The sequence below is a fragment of the Rhinolophus sinicus genome, chromosome 3, assembly GCF_057876585.1.
Source record: "Rhinolophus sinicus isolate RSI-liver-muscle chromosome 3, RSI-T2T, whole genome shotgun sequence".
NCBI lineage: Eukaryota > Metazoa > Chordata > Mammalia > Chiroptera > Rhinolophidae > Rhinolophus > Rhinolophus sinicus.
Window position 1 is genome coordinate 131,312,550 of NC_142503.1, and position 17,514 is coordinate 131,330,063.

The window sequence follows — 17,514 nt, forward strand, 5'->3', positions numbered from 1 at the left end:
GGAGGAAGGGCTCTACAAAGGCAAGAGTGACTAAGGCCCCCTGAAATCATATAAGGCCCTGTGGGAAACTCTAATACTCCACTAATGTAGCTCATGAATACCAAATTCTAATAGCTCTTAGTAAGTCACAAAATATAGCATTTAGTGCTATATGAAACTCTGTGGAACTGCTTGTGTGTGATCATAAGAACTAAAGAAATAACTTGTATTTTGGCATCTGGACTGGAGGGTCCTCAGAGTCCACCCTTGAATAGAGGCCCGTACTTTGATGATCACCGCTCGCCACTCAAAGTGTCGTCCATGGGCTAACAGCATAAGGGAATTTGTTAGAAATGCAGAACCTTAGCTTCTACCTAAAACTTCTCCATCAGAATGTACATTTTTACAAAATCCTCAGATGGTATGATATGTATGCATGGGAAAAATTGAGAAGCACTGTCATTTTTAGAAGAATCTATACCTAGGAATTGCTCTATATTCTGACAGAGTGCTTCTCCAAAAGTGATATGATTGAAAAAAAAACCCTTGATAAAAAATCTACCTATAAAAATATGAATAGTTTAGATCCCATAGAAGCAGAGGAATCTTTCAACAAACACGGAAAAGGTGCTCATAAAAAGATACTAAGAAAACTAATAATCTCTTAGAAGAAAACATAGGGAACTGCTTCATTACATTGGAATGGCAATGATTTCTTGGATATGACACCAAAAGCACAGGCAACAAAAGAAAAAATTGACAAAGTGGACCACATCAAAATTTAAAAACTTTTGTACATCAAAGGACACTATCAACAAACGAAAAGGCAACTCATGCAATGGGAGAAAATATTTGTAAAACATATATCTGATAAGAAGTTAATATTCAGAATATATAAAACTCTTATAAGTAAACAACAACAAAAACCAACTCTCTTGAAAAATGAGCAAAGGATTTGAATAGACATTTCTCCAAGGAAGATATTCAAATAGATAATAAGCACATGAATATACTCAAATATCACTAGTTGTTGTAGTCCCTTTGGGCCACTATAACAAAATAGTACAGACTAGATACCTTATAAACAAAAGAAATTTATTGCTCACAGTTCTGTAGACTGGGAAGTCCAAGATCAAGGCACTGGCATGGTTTTGTTCTGGTGAAAGAGACTGCTTCCTGGTTCATAGACGTCCATCTTCTCTTTGTGTTCTCATATGGTGGAAAAGACAAGAGACAGAAGAGACAAGGGGTCTCTTTTGTAAGAGCACTAATCCCATTCATGATGGCTCTACCCTCAGGACCTAATCACTCCCAAAGGCCCATCACATGCCATCACCTTTGGGAGTCAGGATTTCAACATATGAATTTTGACACAATATTCGGTCTAGAGCACTAGTCATGAGGGAAATACAAATCAAAACCACAATGTGATACTGCTTTTCACCCATTAGGATGGCTATTATAAAAACAAAAACAAAACAAAAAATAAACAAACAGAAAATAACTGTTGTGGGCGAGGATGTAGACACTGGAACTCCTGTGCATTGCCAGTGGGAATGTAAAATGGTGCGGCTGCTGCTGTGGACAACAGTACAGTGATTCCTCAAAAAATTAAATATAGAATTACCATATGATCCAGCAATCCCACTTCTAGGTATATACTCAAAAGAAGTGAAAGTGGGGATTTGAACATACTTGTATGCCCATGTTCATAGCAGCACTATTCACAGTAGCCAAAAGATGGAAGCAACTCAAATGTCCACCAACTGATGAATGGATAAAAAAAAAAAAGTGGTATATACATATGCATAGAGAGGAATATTATTCAACCTTAAAAAGGATACTACATGATACTACAAAAGGACACATGATACTACAATAGAGATGAACTTTGAGGACATTATACTAAGTAAAATAAGCCAGTTAAAAAAAGACACATACTGTATGATTCGATTTATATGAGCTATCTAGAGTAGTCAAATTCATAGAAACTGAAGGTAGGAATGGTGGTTCCCAGTGGCTGTGGATGGGGAAATGGGGGGTAGTTTAATGGGTACAGAGTTTCAGTTTTGCAAGATGAAAAAGTTGTAACTGTACACCTAACAATGGTTAAGATAGTAAATTTTATGTGTATTTTACCACAGTTTTTAAAAAATGACAGTAAGACTCACATCAAGGCATGAAAAAGATCCTGCTTTTAGACTTATTATGCACAGATGTAAATAGAGGGCTAATGCTTTATAAAGGCTGGTGTGTGAGAGAGTTGGCACAGGGATGGAGCAAGGAAGTCTTAGGGATGCCTTGTGTAAAGCTGAAGTTCAACTACTATTGTACATCTCAGGTTTTCTGACTGGTCTTGGAGCCAATCCTTTAGTCTCAGTCCTTGTGGTGCATTGAACATTCTTCTACTGTAGCTACAGGCCAGGGAGAAGCTGGGTCCACTGGGCCAGAAGAACCCCAAAGCACAAAGTGTAGTTAGTGTTACATAACTCCTTCGTTCTAACGCTTTGGCTTCTTATTCACTATTGTTCAAATACAGTAGCTAACAATATATTTTAATGCTCACAAAGTGCTTTTGCTAGAATATCCCAGGATGTTTAGAATTTTGTCTCTTATCAAAGACAATTGTTTCCTCTTCATGTTTACAAGTTGTTTGGCATAACTTCACACTTCCCCAATTTATTTTACTTAGGTTTTTTTTCACAGAATTTGGTGGAGGGGATGAGAACTTAGAGTAAAATGAAGAAAATGAAATCTTTCAATTGGAATTTATTTTTGCAGGACATTAAGGCAAGTGAGATGCCTCTGATACTCCCTTTGAGAACAGTGGATAACACATTCCATTTCAGAACACTTCCATAGGGAACTTCAGAAAGCCAAACCCAGGCTCTTAGTGGATGATGGGCATTTTTAAATATTAAGGGAATTGGCTCCAGTTTACTTGAATAAAAAAGATTAGCTAATCGACTTGAAGTAAGTGAGAGTTGAAAACACCAAGAGCAAAAAATCACTTCAAATAAATAGCAGGGTATTTGGGGACTAGCACAGCTGAAGTTTCCTAAGCATTCTGCCGGTATTATAGGCACACCTCGTTTTATTGCACTTTGCTTTAAAGTCACAGATGTTGCATATCTATCTATCTATCTATCTATCTATCTATCTATCTATCTATCTATCTATATAAAGTGAAGGCAATTCTCTCTACCTGCAAAAAACAAATTGACTCGTTTTATTGTGATACTTGCTTTATTTTAGTGGTCTGGAACCGACGCCGTAATATCTCCAAGGCATGCCTGTACTCTATTAAAGAAAAAAACACAACCCATTGATTTAATATAAGAGAAGTAGCCAAGGGTATTATCCTCATTACTTTGCAGTCACACCTAATGACCAGCTATCTCTTCTATGACAGCCAGCATATGAATAGTTTCAAAAGCACGGTGACACAGAGATGCTGACAAGCAGAATACTGAGATGGGTGTGGGGGTGGGGTGGTGGCTAACACCGTCATCAAAGATTGCTGCTTTAAATGATCATGAAAAGTCTAGATAAGAACGGCGGCTGCTTATTGGCTGATTCAAATTGTAAGAGTTCAAAGTAAATTCTATTATATACTTTGAGCAATTTTAGCTGCTGCCTTTATTTTGAAAAATAGATTTATAGTTTTATAATTTACATTTATAAAAATATTGAAAAATCATAGAAAATAAAATAAATATTACTTGTGAAAGCCAGCGTTAACCTCTGTTGGTATAATCCAACATTTATGAAAATGCCTTGTCTGGTTTTTGAGCGCTCTGTCTCTATCCTTGTTCACCCTCTTGTGGCCGTGATAGGAAGAAGCCAAGAGCCAGGCAGAAAAAAAAAAAAAAAAAAAAAAAAAAAAAAAAAAAAAAAAAGCAAGAAGCCTGGAGGATAATAAACTGATTACCTCTCACTTTAAAGATATCTTCTATAATTGAGATAAGTAGGTATGCTTGAAGTCTATATGGGTCAGGACCATGGCAGGAAATAGATGAAAGACTTGAAAGGGTGATTGTGAATTATTCCTTCATTAAACTTGGGAGTATGGGCAGTGGCAATGGAAACTGAAAAGGATGTGCTATTGATACCTCCTATTGGCTGAACCCAACCGGAAGCATCCAGAGGGCAAAGGAACCAAGTTTTTGCAATCCTTCACAGTCCAGCCTTCCATGACACAAAGCAGAGTGAAGGGTAGAAAGTGGATCTGGCTTGGCAAACAGAGCAAGTCCAGTACAAAATGTTTCTAAAATATTTCATTACAATTATAGTTTGTTTCTTTTATAAGGCATGAGTCTAAGGGCTACATTCTGGAATAACTCTTGTATAAATTGGCATTGAATATCTATACAATTCCTATAGTCTACCTAAAAAACAAAAACAAAACAGACAACAGAATTTCACACTACCTGAAAACATTTCTGAGGTTTCTCTCCTCCATCTGATGACTGTGGAGGTATAAGCCTGGCATTTGAGGAGTTCAAATCATTGGATACTTTGGTATTACAGTGACAATAAGCTACAGGAAGAAAGAGAAAGGCAGAAATGAGGATTCAGAGAGCTCAGTTTGCTGTTTGCTGCTTGTTCTCTTCCACCTTTTGCTCTACATAAGTAAACTTCCCAGCTCCTCTCTGGCAGTATTAAGACCAACACCAATTACTTATTACTCAAACTAAACTTGTGTCTCTGACATCAGCAAATCAGTCACCCAAAGTATGTAAAAGAAAATCAGAAAATTTCGGGATGAAGGTATTTTTGTTTCAGCATATTTGTAAATTTTGTATCATTTTGAAAAGTGAAATTTTATTTCATAGTTTAGCAGTTTTGACGGTTGGTGGTGGGGAGCATTGTAGCACATGATAAACTTTTTACAGCAGATCTGCTCCTTCCAAAGATCAAATGTGAAGGAATGGCTACCTTCAAAAGACTCAGGGAATGTACCCCCAAGAGGCAATTGCTGATGCTCAGGAGAATAAGAGTATCTACCTATGCCAGGGGCTCAGAGCACTTGGCTCTTGTATCCCTCCGCTCCCCCCCCCCCCCAATTTTTGTTACTCTTTCCTGGGAAGCTAACTCTAAGAGTTCACAGGGCAAAAACATGAGTTTCCTTTAATAATCTTCAATAGGGATTGGTAGTAGAGAGGATAATATTTAAGGCCAACAGAAACCTTGGGCAAATAATTTCCCTTTTTGTTATCAAGAAAATGAAAGTAGAGATCTCTGAAATCTTGGCTTAGCCTCCATGAGCAACACTGGCAGGTTACCACGGCCCCAACGTTGTTATGCTCACCATAAAGCATTCAAACAGGACGAATGGTGTAGTGTCCGATAAATGTCCCCCAACTCTCCGTTTTCACCAGAGGCAACCCTTGGTAAATACTTTACGTCTTTTTCCAGCTATTTTGTTTGCAGAGATACTATCTCCTTTGAACACACAAACGGGGCGGAGGGGCTTTTCATCTCATACATCTGGGGGAATCTCTCAAGTTTTTTTAAACGCTCTGGATCTATTTCTCCCAAAGCCGGAGCCTCATTTGCAGACACTACTACAGAGCCTCGTCCCTCCCAATCTTATCATCATTTACTCGCTCAGGTCCCCTACTTCCGTGGTTGCCACAGCAACACGCACATCACTTTGGCTTAGCGGGCAGCCCGTATCACTTGACCGGCTCCTCAGACAGACGGCCAAACGCCAGCGCGGGGTACTTCCGCCTCATTTTCGGCTCGCAAGTCGATTGGCGGAAGATTCCTATACTCGGGTTTGAGCCTACCGCTCGCGCCAGCACCGGGCGCGCAGTGATGACGACACCAGCCGGCGGCGGCGGCGGTGCCTGGGAGACGGGGCGGGCTTCCGGAGCTGCCGGCGGATCCGCTGAGAGCTGCTGTCATGGCGGCTACTCTGTGGGGCTTCTTCTCCGCCCTTCTGCTGCTGTTAGCAGGGGATGCCCAGAGCTCGGAGGGGCCCGGGGCTTCTGCCGAGGGCTCGGGAGGGATTGGGGTGGGCATAGGAGATCGCTTCAAGATCGAAGGGCGTGCGGTTGTCCCAGGGGTGAAGCCCCAGGACTGGATCTCGGCGGCCCGAGTGCTGGTAGACGGAGAAGAGCACGTCGGCTTCCTTAAGTGAGCATCTTGAGGGCAGCGAGAGAGCGGGTGGGATGGAAGGCCGAGGGGAATTTCTCCTAGGAGAGCTCGGTGTCAAGACCTGACGACGTCGTTGTCGGAGGGTGAAGGGGCGGGCGCCGCTAGCGGTCTGTGCGGGGAGACGTTGGGAGGCAGTCGGACGCTTTCCCCTTCCCGCTCCCGTCCCTCAGAATGAGGAGAGCAGGTGCTCGCCCCAAGGCCGGAGCGGTGGGGTCAGTTATGTTAAACTCCATTTTGGCCCTGTGTGGGGACGACCACTCCTGGACCCTAGGGATGGGTGGACCCCTTATTTGTCTCTTGCTGAATTCTTCCCCTTGCATCTCTCTGGTTCCCCTAGAATCTGGCCACTTTTTGCATTCATTTCAGTCTTTTTTTGGTAGCTTGACGTTGTGTGGAAAGATGCTAGGCAAGTGGGAATTCTGAAAGCCCAAAGGGCTTCGAATGATGACTTAGACTGGGAGACTAATTACTGCTTCTAAAATTAATGCGCTCTGAATTCCCAAATCTAAGCTTTTTTTTTTTTTTTTGCCTGGAAGTGGGGTTGTTCTTTTTTACACTTGAATTCATCGAGGGGTTTGCAACATCACACTTGACATTTATGTGAGACTAGAATTTTTCTACATTGTTTACATGCACCTGACCTTTCTAGCTATTAGTAGAAATGGGATTTCAGCCTATATTAAAAGACGTGTTGAACTTATTAGCACTCTTGTTTTGCGGCAGCGTGCTTTTCAGATGTCTGGGCACAATTATGAGTTGTTTTAAATCTTTCAATTGCTGCTTGGAAAGTGCAACTGCGAACTGAAAGAAAATATTCAGGCAAGAAAGTGTTTCTGTGGTGGACTTGTACACCAGTAGGTGGTATCTGAAAACAAGACAAATGTGGACATGTAATTCTAAATATGATTTGCAAATATTCAGATCACCCAAGTGCCTTTGACAGATGCTTTTAACAGATTAAAAGTGACAAAAATTATTTTACCATAATTACAACCATTATTTTAATGCTATTTGTCATTTAAAATCTGGCATTAGGACATTCTTTAGGATTTACCCTAATTAATGATGTTTTAATGATAAAGATCTCCTTTAACTGTGGGAAATTAGCCTGAATTGAACATTTGACCTCAATTTTCTTTTCTGCCATATACAATTCTTTTAAAAAGCATTTATTACTTTTATTTCAAAATAACATATAAGTAATATGTTTATTGAAGAAAATATAAATAAAAAAGTGGAGATAACAACCCCTAACATTTTATTGTATCTTTTACAGCCTTTTTTTGAATCACAAGTGTGCTTTATTATAAGGAAAATTTAAATGTAACCAACAATACTGAAAATAATGTAACTGGCATTTACAGCCTTGGTCAGAGTTCTTTATTAAACCGGCCTATATTTTTAATAGTAAAATACAATTTATAGTAGTTTGTAACCTGCTTTTTTCATTTAATATTTTGTGAGCAGCTTCTGTTACCATTTTATATTCTCCTATTTGTGTATAGAAAGGTTGATTAAGAATTAGTATGATGTGCTCGCTTCTGCAGCACATATACTAAGAATTAGTATGAGGAGCTTATGGTGGCAGACTTGTTGGAGAAGGATTAGGTAATTTGTCTTACACATGTTATGTATAACTAGCATGCAATTTTGACTTATATTTATGCTTATTGGATGTGACTTGGGATTTGGCTAATGGAAATGACAGTTCTTTTTTCATTTTATTATTTTTTTATTACATTATACAAAACAACATAATGATTAGACATTTACACCCCTCACAAAGTGATAACCCCCCACAAGTATACTACCCCTCTGACATCATACATAGCTGTTACAGTACCATTGACTATATTCCCTATATTGTACCTTACAACCTGTGACCATATATATATATGTGTGTGTGTATATATATATATAATTACAGTTGACATTCAGTATTATTCTATTTCAGCTTCAGGTTTACAGTGCATGGAGATGAGAGTTTTGACTGAGGACTTCCCATGCCACTTATTGCTTTTATCACTGTGTATATAAACCGTAATTTATTTAATCAGTCCTCTGTTTTTGAGTATTTTAGGTAGTCTTCAGTTTTGTGACATAATGAGATTATGTACTATACTTTTTTTGAAGTTTTTATTATGAAAAATTACAGACACACTAAAATAAACAATAGCTTAGTGAATCCTTAGGTACCCATCACAATCTGCTGGTTTGTTTCATGTCTCCTCTGCACCTCGTTTGTTTTTTCTCTGGAATATTTAAAGATGATCCTAAACATAATATGATTTTACTTGTAAGAACAATCTTTTTGTGTCTCTAAAAGATAAAACCTTAAATAAGTAACACAATACCATTACTGATTCAACAAAATTAATGTTCCCCACTTATCTTAAAACGCTTTTATGTAATTGTTCTTTCAAATCAGGATCCAACCTTTAATACTATACAAGGCCTACATTTTGTAGAGTACATATTTAAAGCCAAGTTTAAAAATTTTGTTATAAAAGTTTTGTGTTGTATTTCTAAAGTAAAATATGTATCTTAGGATGCACGATCTATTTCTTTTTTCTTTAGGCAATTACTTCCACTGTTATTTGTAACTTTGTTTTTCTCTGGACCCAGAAAAATGTTTTGAAATTCATTCAGTTAGGGTCCCATCAAGAAACAGAAGATACACTCAAATTAGAATAACTCAAGTATAGTTTAACGAAAGGGTTAAACAGTGTAGTCATGGTGTAGGGAAACAACCGTGGAGTTGTGCAGTTCCCTAGAGTTTACAACCTCAAGACTGTCATCACCTCTAACCCGAACGGAGGAAGGGAAGTAAAGGTTACTAGAACCTAGAAGGGAAGAAGGGATTGCTTTGAGAGGAGCTGTGTCCCTTGATGCAGCCAGTCAGAGGTGGAATCTCAGTGAGAGAACTAGAAGGGAAATATATTAAGCTCATTTTCTTCTTCCAGTGTGCAGAAAGGAGAAGGGTGGAGAGTGGATCTGAAGGGCAAATGAAGGACATCCAGTTCAGGAATAAGTTAACTCGGTGTTTACATTTCAATTCTGTTTTAGTTTAGTGTGTTCTTGGAAGTAGCAAGGAACACCGCCTCTTACTTTTTAGTAAATACTGTAGATTTGGCAGGATCAGTTATTCCTTTTAACTGAAAGAGCCCAATGATTTAAGAAGCATTGTTTTAAAATATTACTAGAATTCGGGGAATTCTCTGATAAAGTTGGTTGTTTTAAAATCATTTGTTTTCCTGAAACAGAAACTTTTTCCTTAGAATGGCAGTTTCTCCTTATCAAAACCAATTAATTTTGATCTTGAACATAAAATTATCAGCTCTGGATGGGATGGTTTTCTAAGTCCAGAAGGTTTAGAAGAAATCGGTTAGGAAAAGGTAGATAGTTTTAACTATAAAAACAGAAAGAAAGAAAAACAATGAGGTGCATATTGAACTAGAAAAAAAGCTATTTTAGTTAAGAAATTGTTGGAGGGAGTTGGCAAAATTGGAACCAATCATATTGTAGTAATAATGTATATTGGTGTTTCCTTTGAATGAAGACATGGCTTCAAAATAAGAACTGTGCTTCTGTCACCTGTTATCTCTGTCCCACAGAAGGAACAGGAGTACGTTCTATGTAAGGGTTCTCTGCTATTGTGCAGTGTCTGAGGTATTTTCAGAACCTGTTCAGTATAATTATGAAAATTGAAGTGTGCGGCAACTCTTGCTAGTTTTGCGGGGTTTTTTTGTTTGTTTTTTGCTGATTACTCTGAATGTCATTCTTGGGGGAGTTGATTTGGGAGTTAACAGTTATTTTAAACATAAGAAACATAAAATGATTTAAAACAAGAAAATAATAAGCTGTTGATCAGAAGTGACTAAATATGTTTTTTATTTTTCCAGGACAGATGGGAGTTTTGTGGTTCATGATATACCTTCTGGATCATATGTAGTGGAAGTTATATCTCCTGCTTACAGGTTTGATCCCGTCCGAGTGGATATTACTTCAAAAGGAAAAATGAGGTGCGAGCAAATGATTCAATTTTTGCCAAACTTTAGCCTACTGAATACCTCATTATATATTCCTTTTAGAATTTATAATTAAGGTTGAAAAGTCTTTAATTTAAACTACAGGTATTCCTTAAAACATTTAAAACATTTATAAATTTCCATAGTTCTTCCTTTCCGAAGAATATTTAGATTGCAATAGAAATTTAGTATTTCTTGGGAAAACCATAGATCACATTGTGAGGATCATGATAAGAAAAAGAAAAAGAAAAGCACAGTATTAAAGGCTGGCAGACTAGGAAAAATTTTCAGAATTTCCAAGTACATGAACACATGCTTTGCAGTTGAGGTGAAAAGAATTTTGGACTAATTCAGGCCGTGCCACAAACCCATTGACAGATGGAACTAGTTGTGTAGGTGTCCACAGTGTTCAGATTCAGCCTTTTATTATAACTCCCAATTTATTTATTTTTTTATTGTCACCTGCTAATAGCGTTCTTTGTAGTCTAATCTGACCAGGAAGTATATGAAACAATTTTATTTATTTGTTTTTTTCTAGCTTTATTGAGGTATAATGAACAAATATGAAACCGTTTTAAATGGTAATGTATCTTCATTTGAGCTACCACAAAATTACACCATATTGTTGTAATAAAGCGTGGGTCCTGCAAAGGCAAAAATAATTTTGGGGTTAAAGGAGCTATATGTTATTATCGACCTTTTCAGTATGTGCCAAGCCTATTTAGGTTGATTTGTAGATGCTCCAAATAAAGCTGGTATAGAGATGTATTCAGTTAGTACCATAATAGGTACAGTTGAGTTAGTGTTTACTCCTAAGATGTTTTCCTTCTTTCTTTGCTTTTTTTTTTAACATTGGAAGTTTTCAAAGTATAATATGCAAATATGTTATAATTCAAATTAGCTCTAGGGTAACACACGGAGCTGTCTCATCCTTTATATCAGCTGCATATAAGTCTATTGATAGATTTGCCATCATCTTTATAACCAGCTCCTGATGGAGGGGTAGGGTTTTCTTTCTTCTCTTTTAGCACATATAGGGAACAGAGACAGTTATTCTGTAATGCTTTAAATTCTTAATATTATCATGAAACTAGTACCATGATGGCACTAAAAATATATTCTTTAGAAACACATTACTTTTCCCCTCTTTTTGAAGTTCAATTCTTGTCTTAGATTATTCTACTTTGTCTCAATTCTAATCATATTTCTTGCTGTTGGCTATTTAGAGCAAGGGTGAAGCTTGAATTGAAGGTAATACCTTGCAAATATGTTTATAAATATTCTTTGATGGAATAAGTGGATTGTTTCAAAGTAGATGAACCTCATTAGGTACTGACTTTCTCATGTCTTTTTAGAGGCATGAAGATTTAAAAAAATATACATAGGTAAAATTCTAGTATGTAAATCTTAAAGGATTTATCATGATTTTTTTTATGTATTTTGAATTGCAGTCTTTGAGTGGGGGTATGTAAATTACAGTATGCATTATATGTAAGTTAAAAAGTTTTTTTAATATTGAAAACACTGAATACTGGAGGGAATGAAAGTTGTTAAAAGGGTATTTAAAACGGTACCCTTGTCTATTTAAAACGGTAATTTATTTTTATTCTTTTTACTCTATTTCAATTTTGAATAAAGTAGTCTAAGAAAACAGAAATATTTTTCTAAGTATAAATTTTATTTGCTTTTTTACCTTGGGTAAAGAGTACTTCATGTTTTAGCATTTAAGGATTAGTTGCAGCAGTGGGATTCATATTCTCACATCCATTCCTGAGGATTGGATGCCTAAAGCATAGGTTAAAAAAACAACAACAAAAAACAAGGCCCTTATCATTTTAATAATTGGGGGTGGGACAGAGTAGAGAATAAAGTGGGATTCATATAAGATCTTAATATTCTTGACCAATGTTTTATAAGCATATTGGGTGAGTTAGTTTCAAATATATGTGGGACTTCTGTTTCTGACATTTTGGCAGAATGTAAAACCTTAGAAATGCTAGATAAAATTTGACAAACATTTCTTTTATAATGTATAGCTCCATAAAAACTGAGGCAGATCCCTAAGGGATAAGCTATAAACCACTTTCCCACCTGGAGGTTTTGATGTTCTCTATCCAAAAGGCTTAGGTTTTATTAGTGTGCAGGTAGGAGGCAAGCCTTGGACTTGCTTGGCACCTTAGACTTGGTTCCCCTTTTGACCCTTGGTACTAACACCCAAAAGACCAGACTCCCAGTCTGGCCCTTATTTTGGGGGGCGGGGAGGAGTGTCTCCTGCACATTGATAGTCATAATCCTACCTTCATTGAAATTCGGGGTTGAATGTATTACTTCCTGTGTGATTTGGAAACCTCCAAGCTTAGCAACTAATAAGATGGTCCTTGGTTATAACACTGGGCTCTTGGCAGAGACAAATTCGTAACCTCTCTGGAGGGAGATACTCTCTACCCAGGCACACACATAAATAAAGTTTACTTAACTTACAAAATACCCTAGAAAACAATATACATTGAGTTAGCAGATGAATCAAACCTCCAAGAACTTTTAGATATTAAAATTATTGGATATAGATTATAAAGTAGTTGAAGGTGTATTTAAAATGCTTAAAGTAATAAAATAACTTTCTGCCATAAGAAACAAAATACTACCAAAATAGACCGTAGATATTTGAAAAAATAATAGGCTTTCTACAATAACTGTAGGCATTGGGATACAAAACTCAATGAATGTGTTAAGCAACTGAACAGAGGTTTGATGAATTGAAGGATTAATCACAAAAGAATTAACCTAGAGTATTACATTGTAAAGGAATGGGTACTGTGAAAGTGAGAATTTAACAAGATGTGAAGTAAGAATGAAAAGGTCTAACACATGTCAAGTAGAATTTCCAGACGGAAGTGATAGAGAAAATAGAGAAGGCGGTTTTCAGAAAGTAAGCTGGTATATGTGTGAACATAGGTGAGAGTTTTGATTAAAATTAGTTGCATTTCTGTGAAAACAGTGTTACCTACAGCACTGTTGTGGGACTACCTTAAATCATAAATTTTTCCTGCAATATAGCCTTGAAAATTGGGTGCACCCTATAGTACATATCTCAGATAATCAAAAAAATCAAATCTGGCATTTTTAGTACATTTATAATAAAATAAATTCATTATTAAATAGAATCAAAGACTTTAAAGCTGGAAGGAGTCTAAAAGAACTTTTGATATAACCAAAGAAGTTGAGAACTTAGGTCTAACCCCACAAGCCCAGGTTGTAACAGCTACAGCTCGAAACTAGGTCTCTTGATTCCAAGTCTTGTGTTCTTTACATTTTGCTAAATATTTTAGTGATACAGATAATGCTACTTTTATCAGATTTTCAAGATAAAAAGTTTAGATACCAAGATATTTGGGAAAAGCTAAAGGTAATTATAAGGCATTGCTAATATATTGTGAACAGTTCTTTTAACTAGTAATGTTTTTAGTAGGATTACTGATGCTTTTTTAATGTTGCTTTATCAGAGCAAGATATGTGAATTACATCAAAACGTCAGAAGTGGTCAGACTGCCCTATCCTCTCCAAATGAAATCTTCAGGTCCACCTTCTTACTTTATTAAAAGGGAATCATGGGGCTGGACAGACTTTCTGATGAACCCAATGGTATGTATCAGGCTATAGTAAAATATCTTCACTAATCTCTAATTTGCTTCCAGGCAGTTGAACACTTCTAACCCCTGCGAGATAGAAAGCTGAAGTCAGATTGTTCGATGAAGGAAAATTGTGAATAATTTGTGGATTTCAGGAAAATACTGGCTTGGTGACTATATAATGAAAAGAATATAGTGAGAATTGCATGGTAGATTTGACGTTGAAATGTGCAACAGAAATTGGATAAATACTTATTTATGATGAAATGTTTTAAAATTCAAATAGAGTAAGAATATGTCATAAATCATACATGGAGCTGTTTCCTCTTTCATACAACCTGCACTGATGAGTGTGCCATCACTTATTAGCCAGGCCCTATTCGTGGCATAAGTCAGGCTTTTTCTTTTTTTTTTTTTTTGAACTGTGTTGTGAGCAGAGAAGTTGTTCTGTTGTTCTGTGGTAATTTAAGTATTTGGTATTATGAAACTGATGTGATGCTAACCACTAATTTAGAATAACAATAATAGAATACATTCTTTAGAAACAAATTGACTTTTTTTTTCTATTTTTGAAAGTTGAATTATGTTAGAATTGTCTAAGTTTTGATCATATTCCTTGCCGATAGCTATTTAGATCACAGAAAGGAATGTTTGGGGTTATACATGCTCTAGAGAGGAATAAATTAGTACCTAGAATCTCCTATCTGGGATAAAAAAGCAGGAGGGTAGAGTGGATGGGAGAAATCAGCCATGAGACTCCAAAATTTACCGAGGAATATCTTCCATGTTCTCATTTCTGAAATTACATGGAAGCATATCTAGTACTATAAGCTTCCAGGTCGGTTTTTTTTTTTTTTTTTTTTTGAAATTGATCTGCTAAAGTAGTTGCTTAGTACTATGTTGCAGGTTTAGAGGATGTACATTAATGAGAGGAGAAATACAGTGTTTCCTCCAAGAACTACAGTCATCTGGAAAGAGAAGCCCAGATGGCCATCAGGATCACCAATCCCAGTGCCAGACTGCAGACTGAAGAAAGAGGATAGTTATGTTTGCAAACTATTTGTGTTAAATAAGACTGTAAACGGCAAAAATGATAGGTGGCGCAAATATGGAGTGAGGTGTCTATAAAATCCAGACATGTATAGATAAGGCTCTCAGATTCTGCAACAGATAGACATCGAGGAGCACCTTGCTATCAACAGGGCTAGTTCAGTAGATTTGAGGTGATTGCTGCTAGTTTTATTCTGTATACAACATTTAAATCTTTAAATTTATCACTGGTTGCTAAGTGCAGGTTTTGTTCTACTGTTAAGTGGGAAAAAACATTTTCTGAATTTTTTTCCCCCCACAGGTTATGATGATGGTTCTTCCGTTGTTGATATTTGTGCTTCTGCCGAAAGTGGTCAACACAAGTGATCCTGACATGAGGCGGGTAAGATGAATGCCCACCTGTGGATTTTTGAACCATATTCTGATGCCTGGTCTATCCAGTGTGGCTGGATGTCTTGGGTCTTTGCAGCTTTATCCTAATTCCCAAGCCAAATTCATCTAGAGGTTGTGTTAGCACAGTGTTATGCTTAATTAATTGTTTCCATTGGACCAGGTACATTCAGTTGATTCTGCTTGATAAAGACCAGGGTCTCTTCGCATAGCTAAAGCATTCTACTTAGTACTAGTCTCTTTGTGCCTCACTTGTTAAATAGTAATGCATAGTAATCCTGGTACACCTAACCCAAATATTTTAGAAAATGATAGCTTCTTATAATCTATCCTTACTTTATCAAACTCTTCAGAGTACACATTTAGTTTATGTGTTCAGACACACAAAAGACATTTGAATAGACCACGGGAGAAAAATAGAATAGAGGCTTTCAGACTCCACACCACAAAACTACTGGTTTGGGAAGGGGGAGAGGAGTTGTCAAGTAGCATGCTTCAAATTTAGTGCCGTTTTGTCTTTTTTAAATACTGGCTTTTATATAAGATTATCAGTTTTTAGAAACCATTGTCCATTCTCCCACCCAAAAGCCATCAACAAATATCTTCTGAGTGTTTCCATTTTATTTAATATATTGTATGTGTTGACATCTTATTCATTGCTGTAAAAACATGTAGTAATCAATTTCTAGGTTCTGGGTACTGGGGAATACACAAATGAATTGTTATGTCATCCCTGTCATTAACAAACTCATAACCCAGTTAAATGTAGGACATAGAGGATTTATTAAAAACTCTTCTTGCCACCAGAGGAGTGTGTGTGTGTGTGTGAGTGTGTGTGTGTGTGTGTGTGTGTGTTCAATGGGAAAAGAACATGCATAAAATAAATAAAAATGTTTGCTGAGGTAGGAGACGATTGCTCATAAGTTCTATAAAAGGTAAGGCATTTTATTGCAAGCTGGAATGGCAAAAAAAGCTTCATGGAAAAAGAAAGCTTCATGATGTTTCAAAGTATTTTTCTCCCCCTTCTTCTGCCCCCACCCCAACTCCGGTTCAAGCCGTTGTTTCTCAGTCTAGTTGTGTAGGACACAGCTCCCTGGCCCATGCTGGTATTATGAGTCTATGCTCCCCCCCTCCCCCCAGCTAAGGCAGTCAGTTGGCTGCAGGCCATTCACATTAATTACATTAATGTTGTTGAAAGTGGAACAGTACTTTATAGATTGTTGGTCAATAAGGGTGATGAGAAAACTTCAAAACAGACTGCGCCAAATCCTTCCACAAGTCCTGTCCTTCCACTGACTTGTGTTGCTCGCTTTCGATGCTGTAAATGAGGTCACTCACATCATACAGCATAGACTAAGGGCCTTGGGAATCAAGTTTTGGAAATACTGCAGCTATCTTCCAAACTTGTCTGATACCTTGATATTCTGATTATATGCATCTAGAAAAACCATGAGTTTTAAAAAACACTCATTAAAACAATCAGAAAGCATTTTAATCAGAAAACAAAATAAGATGGCAAGAATATGATCCCATATATGCATTATCAGAGAAAATGCCCTTTATAAAAACAATCTGAATCAAACCCTAGGCAAGCATTTATTGGACATTTACTAAGGATTAAAATGCTTAGTGGTATAAAGGAGATAGGAAACGTGGTTTCTGAAGTGCTGTTGGGTAGGACATTGGATTGTTGCTCGAACCAGTGCCTTTTATTTGTTTTAGTCCTCTCCTTCCTTAGTGGAAATGTTAGTTGTTCAATGACTCAAAGGATCCCTGTGCCTTTCATATCATTGTGCTTTGTCTTCCTGCAGGAGATGGAGCAGTCAATGAATATGCTGAATTCCAACCATGAATTGCCTGATGTTTCTGAGTTCATGACAAGACTCTTCTCTTCAAAATCATCCGGCAAGTCTAGCAGCGGCAGCAGTAAAACAGGCAAAAGTGGGGCTGGCAAAAGGAGGTAGTTGGGTGGTCTGGAGCTGGCATTTGCACAGACACGGCAACACTGGGTGGCATCCAAGTCTTGAGGGAAAACCGTGTGAAGCAACTACTGTAAACTTGAGTCATCCTTAAAGTTGATCTCTTACAACCGTTGTGTGTGGTAACTTTAGTACATGTTCTGTACTTGGTACACAAGAAAACCCAGCTTTCATCCTTTGTCTGTATGAGGTCAATATTGATGTCACTGAATTAATTACAGTGTCCTATAGAAAATGACATTAATAAATTATATGAAGTACTATACATTATGTATATTAAAATGTCTTAATCCAGAA

At 37.1% G+C, this 17,514-nt stretch overlaps 1 protein-coding gene and 1 long non-coding RNA gene across 3 annotated transcripts; one reads left to right on the forward strand and one right to left on the reverse strand.

Annotated features, from left to right (window-relative positions):
- Window positions 1-62: 62 nt before the first annotated feature.
- Window positions 63-5,786, reverse strand: LOC148758650 (uncharacterized). 2 transcript variants are annotated; one of them, XR_016020841.1, is made up of 3 exons: window positions 5,630-5,786; window positions 4,410-4,519; window positions 63-3,279 (listed from the first exon to the last, which is right to left on the reverse strand). It is a non-coding gene; the product is annotated as an uncharacterized LOC148758650 (long non-coding RNA). The 2 variants fall into 2 exon arrangements; XR_016020842.1 differs by having other exon boundaries at window positions 5,291-5,786.
- Window positions 5,787-5,818: 32 nt separating this feature from the next.
- EMC7 (ER membrane protein complex subunit 7) lies at window positions 5,819-17,514 on the forward strand. The gene is made up of 5 exons (XM_019752884.3): window positions 5,819-6,120; window positions 10,044-10,163; window positions 13,673-13,811; window positions 15,150-15,230; window positions 17,050-17,514. The coding sequence occupies exons 1-5, from the start codon at window positions 5,888-5,890 to the stop codon at window positions 17,200-17,202; spliced, it is 726 nt and encodes a 241-aa protein (XP_019608443.3). The 5' UTR covers window positions 5,819-5,887; the 3' UTR covers window positions 17,203-17,514.

Coding starts and splice junctions, on each gene's coding strand:
- EMC7 (XM_019752884.3), top strand. CDS start 5,888: ATGGCGGCTACTCTGTGGGGCTTCTTCTCCGCCCTTCTGCTGCTGTTA. Junction 13,812..15,149: donor ACTTTCTGATGAACCCAATG/GTATGTATCAGG, acceptor TTCCCCCCACAG/GTTATGATGATGGTTCTTCC. Junction 15,231..17,049: donor GTGATCCTGACATGAGGCGG/GTAAGATGAATG, acceptor GTCTTCCTGCAG/GAGATGGAGCAGTCAATGAA.